The following is a 23,712-nucleotide window of genomic DNA, read 5'->3' on the forward strand; positions in this document are numbered from 1 at the left end:
CCGTGAATAAGCCTTGTGTGTTTGATTTTCTTTAGTTAATTTGGAATCAATATTAAAGGAGTTTGATCTAATCCACACTTCTCTGGTTTCCCCATAAGAATTTGTGGTGTAACGGATCAAGTATCTTTCTAAAGACAAGATACAATGCTGTCTACTTCATTTCCTTTATGCCCTAAGCTTTTTCTTCTTTTATAAGAATAAAAAGAGATACATTTACGGTTATTCTTGGACAAGTTTGGGGTGCATTTTTAGGACAATATAGAAACATTTAATCTTTACTTGAATCATAATTTTAGGCATTAGTATTGGGGCAATACTTATTGTTATGTTAAAAATATCTTCTAAATTAGAAGATAAACTGTCTGCTACTGTTCTTAAGGTTGACTAACTAAGATGTTATGCAGTACTGACTAAGGCTTCATCTGCATAGGGACTCAAAATAAAATGTTAAAGAAAAGTGGAATGGGAGCATTGCTATTTAAATGGCTGAGTTATTTTCACACTACAGAGTCAATTGGAAAATTCCTCTGCTCTTGAAAAATGTGTATTGGTAAACATGATGATAAAACATAAGCTCTGGTACGACATATATTAATGAAATAAAACTTGTACAAGAGGTGACCTGTGCAAAATGCCTCATTCGTCTTATTTCCTCCTCTGTCCTCAAGGGCCTAGAACAGTGATCATATGAAGAGTGCTCAGTATGTTGAATGATGAATGAATGAATCAATGATTGTAGAGTTCTAGCCTAAAACTCTTCCTCCATCCTTTAAGATCAAACTGTTATTCTTTTAGATTAGAACTCATATGGGGAGAGCAATATGAAGAGTTATCTTTCTATACAGAGATATATCGAAATGGTTTTAAGAAAGAGGGTTCAAAAAATTAGCAAAATACAGGTTTTTATCCATGTTATATTTATTTCCCAGTTTTGAGCACAGGTTTTTCCCATGATAGACATTAGAATCTTGACTGCAATAGCCAAGTAAGATGCTCTTCAGCTAGAAAGAGGCATTTATTCATCTAGCCATTAACTACTTCAAAAACATTTAGAAATACTTATATTCTTACAATATCTAGGGGCCTTTTAAAATGGTTACTTCATACAGACAAAGAAGAAAACTTTTAATCTATTGGATGAAAACTCCATACAGTTTACTACATGATTAACTTAAGCATAATTATGTTCACAAATTATAAATAATATTTACAGATGTGACATTAATTTTCAATTCCTTTGTGTTATCTTAAAAGACAACAGAGTCATTCTCCATTTATATTATACTCTTAATATGTCTAGTCTAAGTGGAACTTGCTAAACCTATAGTAATGTGAAATATATCAGCTTAAGAAAATAAATTTAATGTGTTACTGTAACCCGCCCCTCCTTTGGAGGAACTTTAAACATACCTTTTGTTTCTGTGCGGTTATAGTCCTTTTGGGCGTGACCCACTTATTTCAAGGAGGACCTTGAAGCATACTTTAATAAATCTTACTTTTCCTAAATCTCGTGATCTTATCGATAATTCTTTGCTGAGCTGGCCAAAAGAACCAAGGGACCCCTTAGTACTTCTGGGGTAACGACGGATTTTAGATCTCCCCAATGGTAATGTTACCACATCCTGAACATAAGGATATGACATATTTTTATGTCATAATTTTCTTTCTTGGACCAACATTTTATAAATTCTCTTGAACCATTTGTTCCTTACAGTAACCTTGACTAGTAATAGGAACAATAAAATTACACCCATTTTATAGATAAGGAAACGGAGGATGCAGGGATGAATTGGCTATTCATAATCACATATTGAGTTATAAACAAAAATGTGGACAAAAGCCCAGGGTGTGTTTATCATTGATCTATTACTCCTGTGGCACAGGTTTTCTAGATGTTGCTCTTAGTGACTTTATAGTTAGAATTTGTTTAAGTACTTGGTGCTTTATCTTAAACCAATTGTTAGTTTGTCCCTGTTTTTCTTTACTGCAAAGAGTAGGGGCACCTAAAACTTGAACTCACCTAATTAATTTGTAAAATCAGTAGATAAAAATTAATCAACTCTTCAAACAATTTCATGTAATAAATTAAAAGATGGCTTAATTGAATTTACCAACTACATTTCATTACATTTAAAGTCTTCTAGATATTATTTTTTGACATGTTGTTATAATTTTTATAAAGCCTTCAAGATTTCTACTGGGCATTAATCATCCCTAAACAGATTTCTCTGAGAAGTTATTTTTATTAATGAATTTGTTTAGAACAAATGTGATAACATTTTGATTTGAGAAAATTATTCCAAGTTATTCATTTTTGAGAAGAATATATAGAAATTTAACTTTAAATAGTCATATATTTAAAGAATCTTATACATATTAATTATTAATAAATTAGTAAATCATTAGGGGAATTTTTTAAAAATTAAAAATGTATTTTTTAAGTTCCCCCTCCTTATTTCTATTTCTATTTTTATTTTCAGCTCCAGGTGCAATATTCGATTTACAGCTTGCAGAAGTAGAAGCCACACAAATAAGAATTACGTGGAAGAAACCACAACAACCAAATGGAATCATTAACCAATACCGAGTAAAAGTGCTAGTTTCAGAGACAGGAGTAATTTTGGAAAACACTTTGCTCACAGGAAAAGATGAGGTATTGCACTTTCATTTTACATCATGGTGAGCCCTTTCTATTTGGTTCTGGCACTGATAACTTGGAAGATTTGCCAGCACTCTGACATAAAATATTTGACAAGGTTTATAGTAGAATATAAAGTAAATTTGGGCCATGTTGATAATCTAGCTGAATCATATCTCATTTTTGGACATATATTATTAGTTAAGTGCTATTATTCTTTTTCAGCATATGGAAAATGTTAATTGAACAATTAAGCAGGACGAAAGGTACTTCCTTAAGGGAATATTATTATGGTAATTCAGTTAATGAATTGTTTGGAAACTCCTATTATGATTTAAATACTTCTAAGGTTGTGCTTGCAATTTGAAACAGTTGCCAATAAAAGTCACAGTAATTTGAGCAGCTGATGACAAATGATTATATCTGTTTAGTCTTAGGAAGCTGAATTTCTCAGAGCTGCCTTATTAAAAAACAAACAGAGTGCATTTTATTAAAGAAATCAAATAACTAAATAAAAGAGATTAAAAAATTCCATAGATATAAAATAAGAGGACAGTGTTTTGCTTCTATTCACACTAGAAGTCTTATTTTTTCCCTTTGTTTCTGTTAGGAAGTACAGGCAACACTGATTTCCCTTTACTGTTTTTATTCACCTCGCCCAGCCAGCTGTTCACCTGGGAGGACCCCTAAGCCTCCACACTTGTCAAATCCAGTTGTTGGCTGCTTCTTGGGCACACAAAGAATAAACATACTTAGAACCAGTGAATACAGCTGAAGGACTAGCTTGGAGGCACTACCAGTGATGGTTATTCAGCAATTGGCTTCCACTGTTATGGTTCAAAATCAGTGCTTCTTCTAATTGTGCTGTTATTTTTCACACGTGTATTGTTCACTCTCTTTCTGGTCCCAGCCTTCCTCTATTTCTGGTGTCTATTTGAAAGTTGGCCTTACAATGTGCTCAATGCACTCTGGCCACTCAGGTCTTAGTATTCCAAGTTGTTCATCATCTCTGTACTAGGGCTAAATTTTAATCCTATGTTGACTCCTTTCTTCTGTGCAAAAGATACTGAGTTATGCTTTCTCTGAAATTCAGGCAAAGGGCAAAAGCTTAACCCTTTTGCTCCCGCTGAGAGGTCAAATTAGATACTTAGCTTTTTTAGGCCTAGGTGACAGGGCCTAAAATTCTATAGCCTAGGTGACAAGGCCTAAAATTCTCCCACTTCTGCTAATGACACGTATTGAATGGCCAGACACACCTGTTTTTCTCTTGAAGTGAAGAGGTTCTAGAAAGGCTTCTTTGTGATTCTGCCTCTGTCTGTATGATCTTCAATCCCTGTGCCATAGTACAAAGAACATGAGGTTTGGATCTGTATAAATCTGGGTTTATATCCGTATTTGATCACTTACTGGGCTGTGCAAAGCATGGAACTAAGAAGCATGATGCTTGGTTTAAATCTTGGTTCGGCCTGTACTGATGATTTAACCTTGGGGAAGTTGGCCCAACATCTCTTAACTTCAGTTTCCTCTTCTTTAAGATAAGGATTATAAGAGTTCCTGAAACAAATAGTTGATAAAGAGGATTTAATGGATTAATGTGTGTAAAGAACTGAGAACTGTATGTGGCATGTAGTAAGTGCTATGATAAATAATCGTGACCTGTTATGATTATTAATCACGGCATTTGACCATTCACCTTGGTTGGCACTCAATATTAGTTTCCTTATCCTCTCTCAAATAAAGGAAACATACTTCGATCTATTTTTGTGACAGTATCTTTCTTTATTAGATCAGGCCCATAATTGATATTTCTGTTTCCTCATGTGACTGGTGTTTGGGCTCACCTATCAGGTGGTTGATGTGGGGAGACAGGTATGGGAGAGGCTCTAAAACCAAATGAACAAGAGTCCTAGCCCTGGCTCTGCACTGTTCTAGCTATATGACCTCGGACAAGTCAACTTTTGGATACTTGGTACCTTCATTTTTTAAGTGGGGCTTATATACACCCACCTTACAAAGTACAGATTACATGAGATGACAGATAAAGCCTCTGGCTTAGTGTATTCATTTATTATCCTTTTCCTTGACCTTGGTACCTTTCATAGGATAAGGACTTTTTCCTTCCATTCATTCTTAAACTTCTCTAAGTATAGCCTTCACACTCTGTCTCAAGAATTCTTTAAATCCTTGAAATCTTGTTAGAAGTCACCAATGACTTCCTAAGTATCAAATAAGTGGTTACATACTCAGTGTTTTGGCAGGTTTCATTTCCTTTTGGCTATGTAATTGAGGGCCTAGTTTCTTGCTAGCTCTTGACTGGAGACAACCCTAATGGTAGCTCATGGAGCTCTGGCACAGCTTCTTTCCACATGGACTTTTTCAAAATGGCCATTGATTTCATCAAGCCAGCAAAGAGTCTGTGAAATGTAATCATAGGAGTGACATATCATCACCTTTGCCTTATTTTATTGGTTAGATACAAACCACAGATCCCGCCCAGTTCAAGACAATGTGATTATACAGGACCATGAACAATAGGGGGTAGGGATTATGGGGGACCACCTGAGAGGCAATCCTCCACACTCTCTCGGTGTACTATTCTATATTTCACATACCGATTACAATAATTTTTCCAGCTTAAACGTATTATTTAAGTTAATAAAAGTAGTCAAATAAGAATTAAGAATAGTTGGGGAACGTATATCTGTATCTACTTAAGTGATCTAACGCTTCACTATCAAAGTAGGAAGTCCATAGATTTGTGTAAAATAAGTGAGTCTTAATAGCATGTTATTTAGTAATTTTAGGAGTATACACCATAAAAACTGAAAACAGAAGTGATCAGGAAAGTATGGACAGAGATTTTCATTGTAAATTCTTCATCACTTCTTGATTTTTGTTATAGCCATATGCATACATGATAACGGCCATGCTACCCTGAACAAGCCCGATCCTGTCTGATCTCTGAAGCTAAGCAGGGTCGGGCCTGGTTAGCACTTAGATGGGAGACCACCTAGGAAGACCAGATGCTGTAGGCGTGAAAAATAAAAAAATAAGGGATTTTAACTGACAAGGTCCTTGCAATCTGTGAGGTCAACCAAGGGTTGCCTTGCCTAAAAAAATAAATAAATAAAAATAAAAACTTAAAAAGAAAATAGAATCAAGCCTCAAGGATTTGTTCGCCCAAATAATGTACAGAATGATAGTTATTTGTTAGGAGGTTTCCAAACATATGCTAATTTCAAACTTTTTTTTAATCATTGTTTGATGATATCATAAATTATATTATGATCTATAGTAATATATAGAAGCATTTCTTAAGAAAAAACAAAAATTTTTATTAATTCAATTCAGCATATTTCAAATGACTCTAAATTGGTAGACATAATAGGGTTTGTTTTAAATAAAATCAGATTGACTATAATAAAGATTATTACATATAGAATAAAGTTGGTTTATTCAGGTGGATTAGGAATTCAACTCTAATTCTTTCACATAAATTCCAAAGATTCCTGGGTAGTTTATGAGAGGCCTTTTATGTTGATGTACTGTGACATTCCCAGACCCAATTATTGTCAAATAGGAGTGATTTTGTTCTCTAGGAGCAAATTTGGAAGTTTTGGAAGACATTTTTCAAATGTCACAGCTGGGAGGATGCTTCTAGTGGGTAGAGGCCAGGGATGCTACTAAACTTCCCATAGTGTATACAACAGCTCCCTACAACAAAAAAATTACCTGACCCCGAATACCAGTAGTGCTGAGGGTGAGAACTCTGGACCAACTCAATGAAGCTAAAGCTTTTGGAATTTGCAGCAGGCCTTTTTCCCCTTGTGTTTTCTTTATTTCCACTTCTGCTTCTCATTGCCCTTTCCCGTTACTCCTTCAAATTCTGATTCTTTCACATCATTTTGCTCTTAAGATTCTTTTCTTTTTCATTCTTTAAAAAACCTGACTAATATCTAATGCTTTCTTTAGAGAAGCAAAGTATGAGAAATATCGCGACATGACACACTCGGTGATAATTAGTAACATTATGGGTTATTACAAAACCACTGCTCAAATCATTGCCTGAGTTAGGGAGTGTCTTTCCAATGAATACCAGAATTTGAGAGAATTTCAGAAGTATTTGTGTCAGTTTTTACATTGAAATGGCAATATGTCAACAGAGATGCTTAACTTTGTTAATTGATGGGATACTATGGTTTACTCTAAATAATTTATCTGACATGGGTATAAGATATTGAGAGACTTAAAGCAAAATCATAGTTCTTTGTACTACCTCATTGTACCTTCTATAGTGGTTTGTGCATAGCAGATTTTCAGAGTGGCTGATTGATAGTGGAAACAGCTGTGTGGTTCAGGCATAAACTATTGACTGAAATACCAGAGCATCTCTGAATTATGTGTCTGTGATTCATGCCCTCCACTATTTCCCTGTGGAGGCAGAGCTGAGATGAGCTGTTGGAAGCTCATCTCCAGAGTTCCCTCTCCAGAGTTCTTTATCACAATTTTTTTAGAGTAAATCTTATAGGTGTCCTCCTGCTTTTCATCACAATAATTTTCTGGCTGAAGGTGTAACAAGATAGATAACTTTATTTCAAAAATATTATTTGGAGGGTTGGAAATTCTCTTAAATTTGTTTTTTATTCTTTTATGTCTGAGAAAAGGTAATATTTAAATGGCCTGTCTTTGTAGATAATTAAATAAGTAATCTGCCTTAAAATGTCTTGCCTTCCTGAGATTTTTCCTGAGCATCTACTATTTTTTTCAAAATACTATGTTTTTTATGTTAATAAAAATAAAAAACCTGCTTTTGACTCAAGAGTAAAGACAACTCCAAAACATGTAGGATAATTAAAAGACAGATATACCAAAAATTATAAATAGATAAAACCTATATTATGAATTAAAAATGTTTTGGAGGTGAATTTTGAAGCAGAACTTATAATGTTTTCTTTTTTTTTCAAAACTTTTATTTGGAAAATTTTGAACAGGCCTAAAAGTAGAGAAAAGAATATAATGGGCCCCCATTTACCCATCACCTAGGTTGAATAATTATCAACATTCTGCTGTTCTTGGCCTCAGCTGTCTGTGTTGTTGCTGCTGCTGAGGACATATTTTAAAATAGATTCCAGATTTCACATCATTTTGCTCCTATATGCCTAAGTAGGAATCTCTAAAAAACATGGACATTTTAATTTATTCAATAATTCCATTACCACAACTCACAAAATTACTAATATTGTCTTGATATCATCTAATACCTAGAACAAATTGAAATTTTCCTAATTATCTTCAAAGCCTATGTTGATGGTTATATTCTAATTAGAATCAAAGGCCACACATTGCACTTGGTCGTTAAGTCTTTTAAGGCAACATTTTCTTTAATTAATGTTTAACCCTATTTTTAAGGTTGACAATCTATGCAAAATGCCTAAAACTATTTGGCCAAAACACCCTTTTCTAATTTTATTTCAAGTAGCTATGCTGTGTGGAGAGAAGGGGAAGAGTCATCTTATTATTCCAACAAAAACCTCTAAATATTCATAATCTGCTCCTGATATTTTTACTTAAATATCTGCTACTTTAGTGAACTCAACATGTGTGAAGTACATTATGGGATCTGGGAACAATCACAGTTACTTAAAATATTCCTTAGGTCCAGAGCCTTGGATAGGTCTGCTATGAACTCTGTTTGAAAACTATTGCCATGCAATTTTGTTCACGTCTGTAACTTCACCAGATCATAGATAAACTATTATTAATATATATTAAGCAGTCATGCGGGCCTCTCACTCGTGGTATACAAACAAGGATGCATAGCAAAGCAAAACACATTTTAAATAAGGCAGTATGCCTAGAACACTTACTTACCTTTATGAAGGGAAGCAGTTAAAATATTTAGTCATGAAACCTTTGCGTGAGGATGTCTAATTTTATAAAAAGCAAAGTCAGAAACAAATATCTGCTTCTTTCCATGATATAGTATTGGTCTCTTAAGATATAGGAGTGATCACAGTATGTTACAATGGTAAAGGATTTTACTAGCTTCACAATGAAGTTTCGAAATGTAAAGGAGACAGTAGTCATGGAAATAATATCTTTTTTAAAAGCATGATCCAAAGTACTAGTTTCTTAAACTAATAATTGGGTGAAGTTATTATTAAGTATAATTATTACAACCAGTCTTCGTAAATAACTATTTATTTACAGTTTATAAGTGACTCCAGAGCTCCAGAAACTGTGAACGTAGTCAATGGCAGGTTGAGGGTGCAGCAGAGATATCGTCTGACCTGTACTCAATTGCTTCAGTTATGTATAACAGTTATCCACATAACAATTTTCCTGCAAGGAACAGAGCTGAAGACCAGCATTCAACAGTTGGTAGGTACAATTTTTATGTTCTGTGAAGTGTATTGAAACCACCAGTACGAGCTAGCACAGATATGAACCTTAGCTTAGAGTTCAACAAGATTATTAATGGTTCATGGGCTGGAGTCAGATTTTTTTTCTTCTTTAACTGTCAGATAACCTCATGCAGCAGATGGAAATGCCACACAAGCAGGAGCTGGCCCCTCCTAACCCATTTGACCTTCCTCCTAGAGAAAGTAGCACCCTAGAGTCTCTGGCCAAGCTGCATAGACAATCAGTTATTACAGTTGCCAAAGCAGGTGTGATGAGAAGGGATTAACATATCCTCAAATCATTTACAGGCTTCGCACTCTCTGCAGCTTTTGACTAATAGGTTTTCAAATGTCACTAAAGGTAAATAGGTCAGAAAGTTACAACTCTAGTGCATGTGGTGATAAACAGGTGTAGGTGACCCCAACGACGTGGTGATGTCATTAGTGTATACACTTGCTCTTCAGGTTCAACGGATCTTATTGTTTCTAAAGGGAGAATGTCACATATAGCAAAAGTAGTTGGTTGGACAACACAGATTTAAATTATCTCTCTGGTTTTTCTAAAAAGCTAAGTGAGAAGAATATTTTTTTCCTTGCATTTTCTCTGATTTTGTATTTGTCCCATTCCAAATTTAAATTAGGTTATTTATTTTTTTATGATAGACTCTATCAAAAATATCACATTATATTCAGTATATGTTTATTTCATTTACTGATTCATTTTTTCCTGTGCAAAGAAGACTGGGGACAACATTGCAAATTAAGAGGCCTGCAGTTTATGGTACTGATGTTTCCTTAAACACTTCAAGTTTGGCCTAATTGCTAATTAACATACTGAAAGCATAAGTTCTAAATAAATTTAAAAATCTAACATTATTTGAAATCCTTATTGAGACAGATTTATGTATCAGTTATCCAAACATGCTTGCTTTAAAATATTATTGGTTTTAGCAAAGGTGTGGCGAGTCTCATTTCTGTAACTTTCACATTATAACCTAGCATTGATTTATAGCATTTCAATTTGTTATTATTGCCTAGTCTGTCTTTTCAGAAAAAAATTCCTTGTTAGTCCCTTTTAGAAAGTTATATTTTTTCAAAACACTAACCTCATGTTCCAGAATAGTGTATAATAACTATCAAAATTATATTATGAGCAAAAATGTTTATAGATATTGGTGGGGAGTATTTGGCATACTATTATATATTTACCTTTCAAATAAAAGAGTGCATGGAAAGATTAATGCATAATGTGAAATCACGTTTAAGATTTCATTGTGTGTGGACAAAAATAATTTCAATCGTGAAATCAAACACCTTTTTTAAAGAACCTAATTTCAAATAGGAACTACATGGAACCAGTATATCACTGACGTTGCTGCTGAACAGCTGTCTTATGTTATCAGGAGACTTGTACCTTTCACTGAGCACATGATTAGTGTATCTGCTTTCACCATCATGGGAGAAGGACCACCAACGGTTCTCAATGTTAGGACACTTGAGCAAGGTAAGAATGTATTCCTTCGAAATAATTAACTGCAAGTATTGCTCTTGCACATTGTAATACTTTTTCTTTCCATTTATATTAATTGTTCATTCTTCTTTTCAAGTGCCAAGCTCCATTCAAATTATAAATTATAAAAATATTAGTTCTTCATCTATTTTGTTATATTGGGATCCTCCAGAATATCCCAATGGAAAAATAACTCATTATACAATTTATGTAATGGAACTGGATACAAACAGAGCATTCCAGATGACTACTATAGATAACAGCTTTCTCATAACAGGTAGAACAAAGTTGTTGTTGTTGTTTTTTAACATATCTATTCTGGTGGAAAACATGCATCTCTCTATGCCTTAAACTCTGATGGGCATGTACTTCATCATTCCAAGTTTTGTTGTGCTATGCTGCCATGGATATCTTGAAAACTATGTGAAGAAATAACCTGATTAAATGTGTTTTCCTTTTTATTTGTCTACAGATAATAAAGTCATCAGATCACAAGTATCATAGGAATATACCTAACCCAGGGAATTTTATGTCTAGTATATTGAAATAACTAAGTATTGAAGGCTTGAATGAATGAATGTGAAAATCAGCTGAAGTAAATCAGCTGGCATGGTGTTTGTGCTGAGTCATCTATACTCCAGTGTGCCAAAGATTATTTTTCAGGCTCAAATTATTGCCTTAATAATTTAGGAAAGAACTAAAACATCATTAAGATGGAAAGACCCTCAAATCCAAGGAATTTTGGGAGATGGGGATGATAAGGACACTGACTTGGGGAGCCAGTCTCCCAAATGAATTATTTTCACTATTCCTATGTCAATTGGCCCTAATCCAAGAGTGTTATTTTAAGGACTTTAAACAAATTGCCTGTTGTCCTTATAGGATTAAAGAAATATACAAAATATAAAATGAGAGTGGCTGCCTCAACCCATGTTGGAGAAAGTTTTTTGTCTGAAGAAAATGACATCTTTGTGAGAACTCCAGAAGATGGTAAGATGATCAGTTGCACTTTTAATAAAAAGAAGCAAATGGTGTTGCACGCTTATTGCCATCTACCTCATGCTGCCTTTAGTGTCTAGAGCCATAAGCATAAAAAAATACATGTATTTAAAATTTTCTTTTCTTCCCTCAGAACCAGAATCATCACCTCAAGATGTCGAAGTTATTAATGTGACAGCAAATGAAATAAGTTTGAAGTGGTTACCGCCTGAAAAATCTAATGGGATTATTGTTGTTTATGAAGTTCTCTATAAAAGTATAGATGCCTTATTTATGAAGAACACCTCAACAACAAGCATAATTTTGAGAGACTTAAAACCTTACACCCTCTATAACGTTTCTGTAAGATCATATACCAGATTGGGTCATGGCAATCAGCTATCTTCTCTACTCTCTGTAAGGACTTCTGAGACTGGTAAGTTTTTGTTTGTTTGTTTAATAATACATAGTAATGAAGTAAACATGGCTGGTAATTACCACATTTTATATTTTATTTAACCTAAAACCCTTCGTTATTCCATTTAATATAATCCAGGAATTTATTTGGTTTTTCTGGTAAAAGTATAGGAAGAGGCTTGCTGTGCTCATTTTTTAAAAGTCTGACTTTACATATAAGGGAAGTGCAAAATAAAAATAAGCAAAATTTTCAAATGAAAAAGACTTTTAGAAACCAAAGATTTTTTCAATGTGCCTGTAAATTTGAGGTTGAATAACTACTTACTTTCAAATTAGGTAAAATCAGAGACATGTAAGTATAGATTCCTATATTCTAAAGAGGTAGATGGGTAGATAAAAGTGTGGAGTAGGGGTACAGAAAGGGCGTGCATGGGGATGCCTTATGCAGGAGATAGGATTTGGACCTGATCATAAGGAGTCAGGTGGAATGGGCAGGAGGACCTTACAGAGGCTGTTGGGGGAGTGGGGACGGGGAGAATACCCCATCTAAAGGAAACAACGCAAGCAAAGAGTTACTTGTGTTTCAGTTTCAGGAATGCAAGAGCAAACAGCACAAAGTAATACATTTTGCCCAATGATTTTAGTTTATTGTTTTAATTGTGTTTATAATCATACATTGGAGCATCACTGTTAGGCTACTTATGTAATGTATGATGAGAATTGAGAACTAAATTTAAAGTGACTCTTTTATTCCTACATTTAGAAAAATACATATTTATTGACTACCTAATGGCTGAACCACATGGAATTTCTATTCCTATAGGTTATAATGGCCAAATATCAGCAACTTCATATGGCTTAGCCAGATACTATACACAAGGCCCTATCGCTGACCTTGAGGATCTAAGAGTCTAGTAAAGCAGCTTACCTTTGAGTGAAAATATCTTCTTGAGATTGGTCACAGAAATTAATAAAATGAGACGACACAAAAGAGCCCATAGAGAATGACATTGGTCGGAATTAAAGGAATAAGAGAGTGATAAAAAGAACATCTTTTACCATCAAGATTACCCTTTAAAGTGAAACCTAATTGATATTAAACTGTATATTGTCATGTTTCATTGCTTTTATAGATATTGTAGTTAAATAATGATTTTTGTGAAAAATATCTGCTCTTTACCTGACCTAATTTTATTCAATACTGGGTCAAGGAAAGAAACAAGCATGTTTTAAACACCTGCAAAGTGCCATGCATGGGCTCTGCTATTGGCTTTTACAAAACTGCCTTTTGACTTCTAGTATAAAGCAGTAAGGTGTTATTATCTTCATTACCTAATGAGACACTGAGATCTGACTTCATCTTTTCAACAAATGTTTACAATATTCCAAGCCCTACTGGGAATACAACACTGTAGAAGAAACTGAATTTCTACCTGCCTAAAGTTACTGTTAATTGGTGGGTGTTTAATTGCTTAAGGTCATCCAGCTGGACTTGGAATCCAAATTTATCTGCCCTAAAGCCCATTTCCTTTTACAATACATGATGTTTTGGAAACCATCAATAAAGCTGGTAAATTATAAAATATATCTAGCATCTTTCTGTTCATTGTTGTAGTTAGTGTTGTTCTTTGGGGCTCTGCAGAGCATGAGGAAGAAAAGTAAGAACTCTCAAAGATCTTGTTGTAATATTAAAGATTGTTTAATATGGTGATTACCATATTCATGAACACTTATCAGATGTTCCACTACTTAAGTGGTCTCAGCATCAAGAACGCCTAATCTTAATTGCTATCTGTAAAACAATCATTTTTTGCTTGCTATTTATTACATACATGCAATCTTTTACCTAGTATTTAAAAAATAAATTTGATTTTTTATTTATTTGTTGCATGAACTTAAGTCTAAGGTAGGGATAATAAGCCTTAAGTGAATATAAGAATCTAACTTGAAATGTAATTTAAAATGAGAACTTTAGTTTTGGAAAATCTCTTAGAAAACACACAAAATCCTTCATTTTATAGATGAGGAGACTTAGGAATATTTGAATAAAATGACTCAAAGAGCATCGTAGATGAGAAGTAATTTTGAGACTTGGTAAGCCTCCTGACACCATTCAAGTTTCCTGAGCCAGTGAGAAAAAAGAGAGAGAGAGAAGAGGGAAATAACTTATGCCAGGATTCACTAGCTCACTCACTTGGGTGAATATAATTGAGTCATTTTTACACTAGATTTTTCAGAAGCAAAAAGAGGCCTGATAATAGAGCATAGGCTGCAGTACTGAAACTCCTAATTTCAGCTCTCTGTCCTAAATTAGGATACTCTCAAAGTCTGCTCATTCTCCATCTGGATGGACACGGTAGACATTGGAATCTACATTAGTGATCTTTCCTAGATCATGTTTGCTACTATTGAGCCACCAATATAGCTCTTTTTGCAAAAGAGGAAGCTAAAATTTTAAGTAGAGTCTCAAAATGTCATTTGAAAGAGGATGTGCTCAAGAACATCTGTCTGTTCCCAGGGCTTAATATTTGTATTCAATACAATAAACTCATCCTCTAGTCTTCTATAAGAAACAAGAGCCCACTTTTCAATATTATTTTATGAGAAATTGAGGAATGTGCTAAATCAGTAATGTGTTAATGCTACTAATTATAAATAGAAGTAAATTATTTGTTCGAATATTTTATCTTGATTAGAGAATCAGAGTTTAGTAACGCTTGGAAGTAAAATACTGTACTCTTGTGCTCAAGGAAGAAAGTTCAATACAGGATTGATTTCATGAGAGAGAGAGAGAGAAAGAGAGAGAGAGAATGTGTGTGTGTGTGTGTGTGTGTGTGTGTGTTAAGTGTAGAATGTGTAGTTAGCAAACAAACTTGAGATTAGTTTATATTTTCTCATTCTTGGGTACAATAATCACATAAAGAACTTTAAGTTTCCATACAAATTACCTTCGATGATCTCTATATCTTCTCTTTCCTTTTAAAGATATAACTTCCTTTACAGTAAGCCTTTAACCAAATGCCTTGAACATGTATGATTTTGATCAGCGATTAGTGTATGATAATTTAGATATTGACCAAAATTTTGTGTATGACTCTATAAATTTATAGTAATTAATAATGTTTCTTAATTTGTCTAACATTAAAACTATATATGCCAAACAATCTTTCGGCATACTAAAGGTAACTTCCCACTTTCTATTTTAGTATCATCGTGAATGAAATTATTTATTTTTAGTTTTTTCATAGATTCAGCTTATTCCAACTAACTCTCACAATTACTTTTTATTCCTGAGTTTTCTATTTTACATAATACTTCTACAATTGGAAACACTATGCTATTTCAGAAAACTCTAAGTGCATCATCACTATCCAAAAGTAAATCATCAAGTCGTCTTGCTTTATTTTCCCAGAAGATCCAGCACTGGTTTTACCCTAAGGATAAATGAAGAAAAATGCAAAGGATATCAGTCTGGGTCAGGTGTGCATATTTATATCCTGACTACTGGTAGTAGGTAGGCAACTCCAAAAGGAAAATTTAGAAAATGCCAATGAGAATTTTTTTAAAATTAGAAATTATTCTGAGTTATAAAAATAAAGCATAGCATCACTAATTTCTTTCTTCCCCACAATTAAAAAATATTCAATTTTACTTATTTTTCTTAGCTGTGAGTTTCTCTCTTGTTTATAATATATCCTGTATCATGTCGAACGTATTTATTCATTAACTGAACAGATTTTTAGGTATTCCATGTCATGTACTACCATTCGTAGGCACTGTGGATACAACAGTAAGACAAAATTCCTGCCTCTTGGAACTTAACATTCTAAAAGGGCCACAGAAAATAAGGCAATAAAACAAACAATATATATGACTTTTGGTAGTGGTAAATTTAATGAAGAAAAAAATAGGAAGGAAAGAAGAGAGTTACAGAGTAGTGAGCGGCTATTTGCGATAGAGGATTGAGAAAAGGCCTCTATGAAGATGTTATGTATGCCCGGAGATATTAACAATATATGGGATTAAATTAGATGAGGATAAGGAAAGAAAGTGTTTCATAAGGAGGAATACCAATTACCAAGTTCCTGAATTGAGAAGACACTTGATATAGTTGAGGAAGAACAACATTTCTGTCATTTAAGCAGTATTTATTATGTGGAGGGAATTAGCAGATGAAGAGAGAGAGAGATTAAGGGGGACCATGCAGATTTTCAGGTGCCAATGTAAGAAGTTTGGAGTTTAATTTTAATAGGAAGCAATTTGAGAATTATGAAACAAGAACATGGTGTGATTTGCAATTTTAGAAGGCTGCTACTGAACATGTTAGATTTTGGAGTAAGGAGATAAATCAAGATTAACAATCAGGTTTTGGTTTGAGTATTTGAGTGAATAAATATTTTCATTTACTGAAATGGGAAGCTGAGGAAAAGACAGTTTGGAGGAATGCAGGAGTCTTGTTTTGAACATGTTTGAGATACCCAAGTACCTGTCATGAAGGCAGTTGGATATATGTTTGAAAGTCAGGAAGAAGATCCAGGGTTGAATACATAATTTGGAGTCATTGCCATATCTCTGATATTCAGAATCAAGGGATGAGATAACATCACATCAGGGTGAGTGGAGTAGAGATGAAAAGACACGTATAACTATGTCCTGGGGCAATCTAACCTGTAGACTTTGAGAAGTCAAGGAGGAGCCAATCAAGCACTAAGCAAAAGTGGCCACTGAGGTAGGAAGAAAATCAGGAGAAGATCTTGTTTTGGAAGGAAAGTGAATAAGATTTTCAAGCAGAAGAAATGTATATCCTATGTCAAATGCTGCAGACAGTGAAGTAAGATGAGGGACTGCAACTGTTTAATGATTTGGCAAGACGGAGGTCATCGATGACTTCACAACAGGAGGTTTCATGGAAAAAATATAGGAGGAAAATGCCTAGCTGACGTGAACTAAGAGAGAGCGATAGGTAAGAAAATGGATGAAATGAGTAAAGGCAAATTTGAGGAATTTTGATATAATGTGAAGAATAGAATGGAGCAATAGTTGAAAGGGCAAATAGAATTAAGAGAATTTTGGGGGCATTACTGTGATAGATACAATCTGTGTATGTGTTCGCATGTATACAAATGATAGAAATAATTCAAGAAAGAAAGAAAATGAATAATGCAACAGACAGGGATTAACTTCAAGTCTAAAGCATTTGACTAGATAGATGGAATAAAATCTAGTACAGAAGTGGAGGGCTAAGCCTTGAAAAGAAGTAAGGAGAGAAGGCAATTAAAAGAAAATTGGTAGTAGGGAGATAATGTAGTTCCCTTCTGAATATTGTTATTTTTTCCATAAACGATAAGTTTATCAGTTTTGAGTGAGGAGGAGAAGAGTATTAGATATTTGTTGAGAGAGAAGATGGTGAAAATTTATACAACAGAGCAAGAGACTAAATTAACCAAATAATATGTAAGCTGCCAGGCAGTGAAAAAGACTCATTTGAGATTTGAGGTTATAAATTTAAATGAGGCTAGTCAGCATGGAGCAATATTTTATTCAGACGTTTTCAGCTGTTACATTGCCAATGTGGAACCATCACTGAGTTTGGTTTAAACTAAATTGGAGTTTTACCAGGTAAGTAAGATAGAAAAATAAGTTGATGGAAATTGCTAGGGAGTGATTTTAGTGACAGACTATGGACTCTGACCTGAGTAAGTAGGATGGTGAGGACGTAAAGTGAGTGATGAACAGTGAAGATTTGATGAGAGTAAGATTGTTGGATTGGCAGTACGAGAGTCAGTAAGCTGGAAAGATAGAAGGGAGTTGCCAAAGAGGAACACTGGCAGTTACTGGTAATGACAAGGTCTCGGGTGTTGCCATGAATGCTGGTGGTTAAGGTGAAGTAGAGGAAAAGATTATTGGAATTATGGAGATCAAGGGATACAGAGTTCAGGAAATTAGACTGCTCATTTGTGTCCATGTTGGCATTTCTAAGAGTGACAGAGAGGAAGTCAGTCATCCAGGTGGTAAAATTTTTAAGATGTTTGGAGAGTGGGAAAGTATCACTAGGTGAGTGTTGTAAGGAAGAGTTCTTCAAGAAGGAGGAAGGAGAAAAGATCTGAGTATGGCAAAGAGGAGCAATAAATACGACTACTCAACTCCCAGGTTTTATGGTTATAGGGATTATGGAGAATAACAGATGGCACCTGTTACCCAAGAGGGCTAAGATATAGTGTTCTTGGCAAGTTCGAGATTTTACTGAGAGCCAGAAAGTTAACAAAGCATTCAGAGTAGTCGTTGAGGATTTTTCTCAATTTAATGAGTTGGCTTGGGAAGATACTAGAAAAGATTTGGGGTATTTAGGAAGGGATAGTAGAATTATATTGCTATATATTTCTACATCAGACTATGTACTGATCTATAATCCTTCCTATAGTTTTAGAACTATCAACATTCATATGTCATTTTTCCTGTTAAGTTTGCCTTAGATGCAGTATACTTCATAACAGGTAATGATTGAATGCGAAGGGCACTGTATCTACACTTTTAAGACTTCTGAATTTTATTTCGATACTAAATTTTTTAGTAGCAGTTTTTATGTTCATTGTATTTAGAATACTAATAAAAAAAGGTTCAATTTTTTTTCTGAAAGGAAAGAGTCTAATAGTGGGACTTTATGATGACAATAATATTAACATATTTAATTTATATTGTTTAATCCACAAATTAGCCATTATTGTTATTGTTCTATGCAGGCAATTTTTAAATCATTATCTTTATAACTGTGGTTTTCAGTGAATATTTTACTACCTTAACTGCATTGTGTACCATTTCATTTATTGAGGTGGTATTGATGACATTCTCTTTGTTTTTGATTGTCTGAATATGTTTTTATTTTGCTCTTATTAATTTTTCTGGGTATAGAATTCCAGTAATTTTTCAATTAATGTCAATTGTCAGTCTAATTGTCATTCCTTTTAAGATGATTTATCTTCTTTCTGGTGCAGTTGAGATCTCTTCTTTGTGATCAATACTTTCACAATGATGTTTCTAAATATAATTTTTTTAAAAACTTCCTGCTTGGAGTTATTGGAATTCTTTGGTCTGAAGTTTGAAATCTTTCAATGGTTTTGAAAATCTTAGCCATTATCCTTTTGAAAATGTCTTTTTCTTTATTCTAATATCTTAGATCCCCTCGGTATAACTTCTAACTTCTAATTGCCATTTTATATCTTTCATATTTTCTTTCTCTGAGGAATAGTCTTGATAATTTCTTCAATACCATCATTCTTTTCTCTAAATTTCTCTCTGTCTTTATCTAATCTGATCTTTTATACATCAAGAGAATTTTAATTTTAGTTCATTTGTTTTTCTGTTCTAGAAGTTCGGGTCTCTTTCAAACCTGCCTGGTTATTTATATTATTTATTATTATCTAAAGAATTATTTATTCATATTTTCAAATGTTTGATTTCTTGAAATGTATTAAACATTCATATTTTTATTTTTTAATAAATTCAATAGCTAAAGTCTTTTGAAGTCCGTGTGTGTGTGTGTGTGTGTGTGGGTGTGGGTGTGTGTGTGTTATTTTTTCCTTTTCCTTCACTGGCTTTAACTATTGGTGCCTAATTTGCTTGGGTGTTTAGTGATTTTATCAGTGAGCTCATATTTCTTGAAACTTTATCTGTGGGAAATTTATGTGGCCTGAGTTGAAGTTCAGTTCTTTCAGAGAAGATTTATGTTCACTCCTGCTAGTTGCTTTTGAATAACAGAAACTCAGGATTACAGATTTACTTTCATTTAATTCTGAAGTAGATGTTTTTTGCAGACTAGGCAGCATGGATTTGGACCACATAGGTTCCTAGGTCCAGGCTTATTTTTCCAAAACTGTATAATTTTTCTTTCTTTCCCACATCTTTATCCAAAAGAGTAACAAGAGAAAAAAAGTTTATTTTTTGTCCCCTTTTTCATGGTGGCTTTACTTCTCACTCTCCATTCCCTGAGAATGAATGAACTGCATTGCTCTAGTCCACAAGTCACTACTCACGTTGAATTCTATGACACTCTGCAGAATTCAAAGTGCCCCCTACAGTAGTCCAATATAATGTCTCTGGTTGAAATTGCATTATCTTGGGGTTCCAACTCGTTATGCAGGAATCTCTCTTACCCTTCTACTGGTCCAAGGCTTTCTCTGGCACTTCACACAACTGTTAATACAAAAACTCAAAGTCTCCTGGATTGACCAATACCCTCTGTGGCAAAGCTGGCTTTAGTACCCGCTTTTATCTCTAGATACCTGTTTTTTCTGGTTTGTTTGTTTGTTTGTTTTATTTTATTTTGTTTTGTTTTTTGGCCACCAATGATTTCTAACTTTCTTGACTACTCAGCAATTCTTTAAAAGAAAAAATTTATTTTAATTTTATGCAGTGTTTAATTATTTTAATTAAGATAGTCACTTAGTTTAGGGTACATATTCCGATATTTTGCCAGAATTGGAATCCCATATGTAGTGTTAGTATTTGAATACATGTAGAGAATCACTTATGACCATTGTGTTCAATACAATAAGAACATTAATTGATACAGAAAACTAGTGTTTTATTTAATGATATCCTGTATCCTTAGGAGACTGATGTGCTAACAGATCACAATATACAGCATTATATTTAGGAAAGATTACTTGCCTTGTCATAGATCTTATAGACAAAAACTAATTATTAACAATATGTATATATTTAATGAAAGACAAAATCAATTTTTAAGTGTTTTCGATCCTCTTTCATCTGCTGTGTGTTCAGCAGTATGAGAGCTTAATATGGTTATGTGTATTTTTAATAATAATAAACATTATACTGTAAAATCGTATTATTAATTTTCTTTTGAGATGAATTTTTTATGCAGTTATAAGTATATAATTTATCTACACCCTACTCCATTTATTACAATCACACATTAGGAGAGATATATATCTCCTAGTGTATTTGGATGAGAACTTCAGCAGAATAGACTTTTAGGATATAATTGTTTTATGCATTTTTTCATTTTTATCTTAGTGCCTGATAGTGCACCAGAAAATATTACTTACAAAAACATTTCCTCTGGAGAGATTGAACTATCATTCCTTCCTCCAAGTAGTCCCAATGGTATCATACAAAAATATACAATTTATCTCAAGAGAAGTAATGGAAATGAAGAAAGAACTATAGATACAACCTCTTTGACTCAGAATATTAAAGGTAAAAAAAAAGTATAATGTTGGATATTTATATTTGTATTGACAGATGACTACAAATATTAGCTTGTTGTTGTATTATAAATAGTTAAGTGCAATTAGTTTTATACAGAGTATGACAATTCTGACTTTTTGGTTAAATAAGCTAGGAGTTTATTCCAAGTCACATGAAACAATATTCTAGGTCGATCCTTGTCCACATTATCCTATATCATTGTGTCTTCATAATAGGAGTTATTATTCCAAAGAACTACATTTTTATTTAGTTTTTACTTTTGGAAGATTGTTAAGAGACATTGCATAGTTTGTCTCATGCACATTATTAAAAGATATTTTGTAAGTTCAACATATCTATTTTATTTCTATTTAGGACTGAATAAATACACCCAATATATGATTGAGGTGTCTGCTAGTACACTCAAAGGTGAAGGAGTTCGGAGTGCACCTATAAATGTACTGACTGAAGAAGATGGTAAATATAGTAGTGGATAGTGGTGTATTTTGAATCCATCACATTTCAAGAAATGTGTATGTAGAATGAAGATATATAGTGAACACACAATGCAATATATGAATGAAGTATTATAGAATTGTATAGTTGAAACCTATGTAATTTTATTAACCAATGTCACCCAAAAAATTTAGTTTAAAAAAAGAATGAAGTTATAATGTAAAAATCCCCTATCCTTGGGTATCAGGTTTTGTTTCACTCAACATTATATAGAGATTTCATTGTCATGCCATAAAAGGAGCTAGTATAGTCAGATTTATGTTCAATAAAGTCATGTGTAAAATGCTTTTTTTTTTAAGTTCTGAAGTCCTCTGCGCTCTGTAAAAAAATCACTAATGTTTATTTCATGGGGAGTTTTAAGGCTAAAATTCTGGTTTGAACATCAACTAATGTGTTAGTTATAACTGTGTTTTTCAACTTTTACTTTCATAAAAATATACATTTACATAAGTTTTGTAGTAGAGTCTGTTATGTCAGCCTGCAACATTTTTTTTTATGTATTAGAATTAGCTTTTAATGAGTTCAGGGTATTTTTCAGGTTTGCTGCATAATTTGTAAGATGCTATTCCTGAATGTTAATAGCCTTCATATTGAATATTTAAACACACCTTTCCTAATCTGAATAAAATCAACTTTACTACTGGGACCCCTTTTACACTGGTACCTCACCAAGTTAGAGGCATATATCATGCTAAGTAAAGTTGTTTTGAGGAATATACTTGGGTTTAGATTTGCATTTTATGTTTTATACATTGTGTGTTTTGAGATTATTCTTTTTTTTTTTCTGTAAAAGGAAGTCCTATTGCTGTGGGGGGTGGGCTTAGATGTATCATAAGTATTTATAGGTGATCTTTTTTCCCTTTCTCTTTCAAGTCTCCCTACCTTCGAGATAGGTTGCTCCCTGTGGAAATTCAGATTCTAGTCATTTGCCAGGACAAAATGTGCATTGTACACTTTTAGAAGAAAGGCATTATTCTGCATTGTTCTTATTTTATTCAAAATAATAAAGTCTTTGGAGCCCTCTTCTCCCATTTCAGGTCTCTTGTATTTTCACTTCTATCAAATTACTTCACCAAAGCATGGTGGTAGGGTGCTCTGGGTTGCCCTAGTTTCTAAATCTTCTCAGTGTTTAGTCTTCCTTAGTCACAGCATCTACTTATTTATGCTTGTTTCTCCATCAAAATTTACCTGCCCACATATTCATTTTTTATAGTTAGATTTTCTTTTTGTTCTCAAAGTAAAATTAACTTAATCAACCAATCAATCAATCTTTTCTTTTCCATGAGACAATAGTCAAATGCTAGAGGAGGTTAGCTTTGGTTCTATCTTAGATAATACCTAAGAAAGGTATATTAAGTCATTTTAGCAATGCCGTTCTGGACATATCACCCACTTCTTTATTTCTAATCTAATGCAATTGTTCTGAGAATTTGAGGTTATATGAAGGAACATAGGCCAGCAATGAATGTATACGTTGAGCGGGCAGAGCTTTTTACCTCTCAAGTCAATAGTTTCTAATTATACTATATATCCGAATTGCCTGGGTTGTTAAATGTACAGAGTCAAAATAAACTTTCATCCAAGTCCTTGGCCAAAGTCATTTATACAATTGCTAAGGAACAGGATAAGGAACAAGACCCCCTTATCAAAAAATTACAGGAAATTGAGAATAGATAAAGGCTTGAGAGAGTTTGCTTTATTGGATATTAGGAGCTCCTTGTTGTCATGGAGACTGCAGTTCGGTAGAAGGGATCGAAATTTAACAAACACATAGACAAATCATTTTTATAATACTATTTACTGGTATAAGTGTTCTCCAAAATTATTGACCAGAACAAAAGAGGGACTTTAGCTATTCTGAGGCATCCGGAAAAGTGTAACTGAGAAAGTTATGGCCAAGCTGTGACTTGAAGGAAGATGCAGGGTGAGAAAACGGAAAGATCTTACCAGCAGGGAGTATGAACCTTATGAAGACCCTTCTCACCTATCCTCATATGCTCTGTCATGATGAATTGGGTAGATTTTAACAAATTTATTATATT

The 23,712-nt window shown here is 33.6% G+C and overlaps 1 protein-coding gene and 1 pseudogene across 1 annotated transcript in view; both read left to right on the top strand.

Annotated features, from left to right (window-relative positions):
- Window positions 1-23,712, top strand: part of PTPRQ (protein tyrosine phosphatase, receptor type Q) — a 214,476-nt gene that overhangs the window by 62,675 nt on the left and 128,089 nt on the right. The window contains 9 exon segments of the mRNA XM_025040984.1: window positions 2,481-2,653; window positions 8,849-8,891; window positions 8,894-9,019; window positions 10,382-10,543; window positions 10,647-10,826; window positions 11,432-11,539; window positions 11,682-11,963; window positions 20,981-21,163; window positions 21,530-21,631. Of these exon segments, the coding sequence (XP_024896752.1) occupies window positions 2,481-2,653; window positions 8,849-8,891; window positions 8,894-9,019; window positions 10,382-10,543; window positions 10,647-10,826; window positions 11,432-11,539; window positions 11,682-11,963; window positions 20,981-21,163; window positions 21,530-21,631 (1,359 nt within the window).
- On the top strand, window positions 5,555-5,673 carry LOC112472464 (annotated as a pseudogene).

The sequence above is a fragment of the Pteropus alecto genome, unplaced genomic scaffold, assembly GCF_000325575.1.
Source record: "Pteropus alecto unplaced genomic scaffold, ASM32557v1 scaffold76, whole genome shotgun sequence".
Classification (NCBI taxonomy): domain Eukaryota; kingdom Metazoa; phylum Chordata; class Mammalia; order Chiroptera; family Pteropodidae; genus Pteropus; species Pteropus alecto.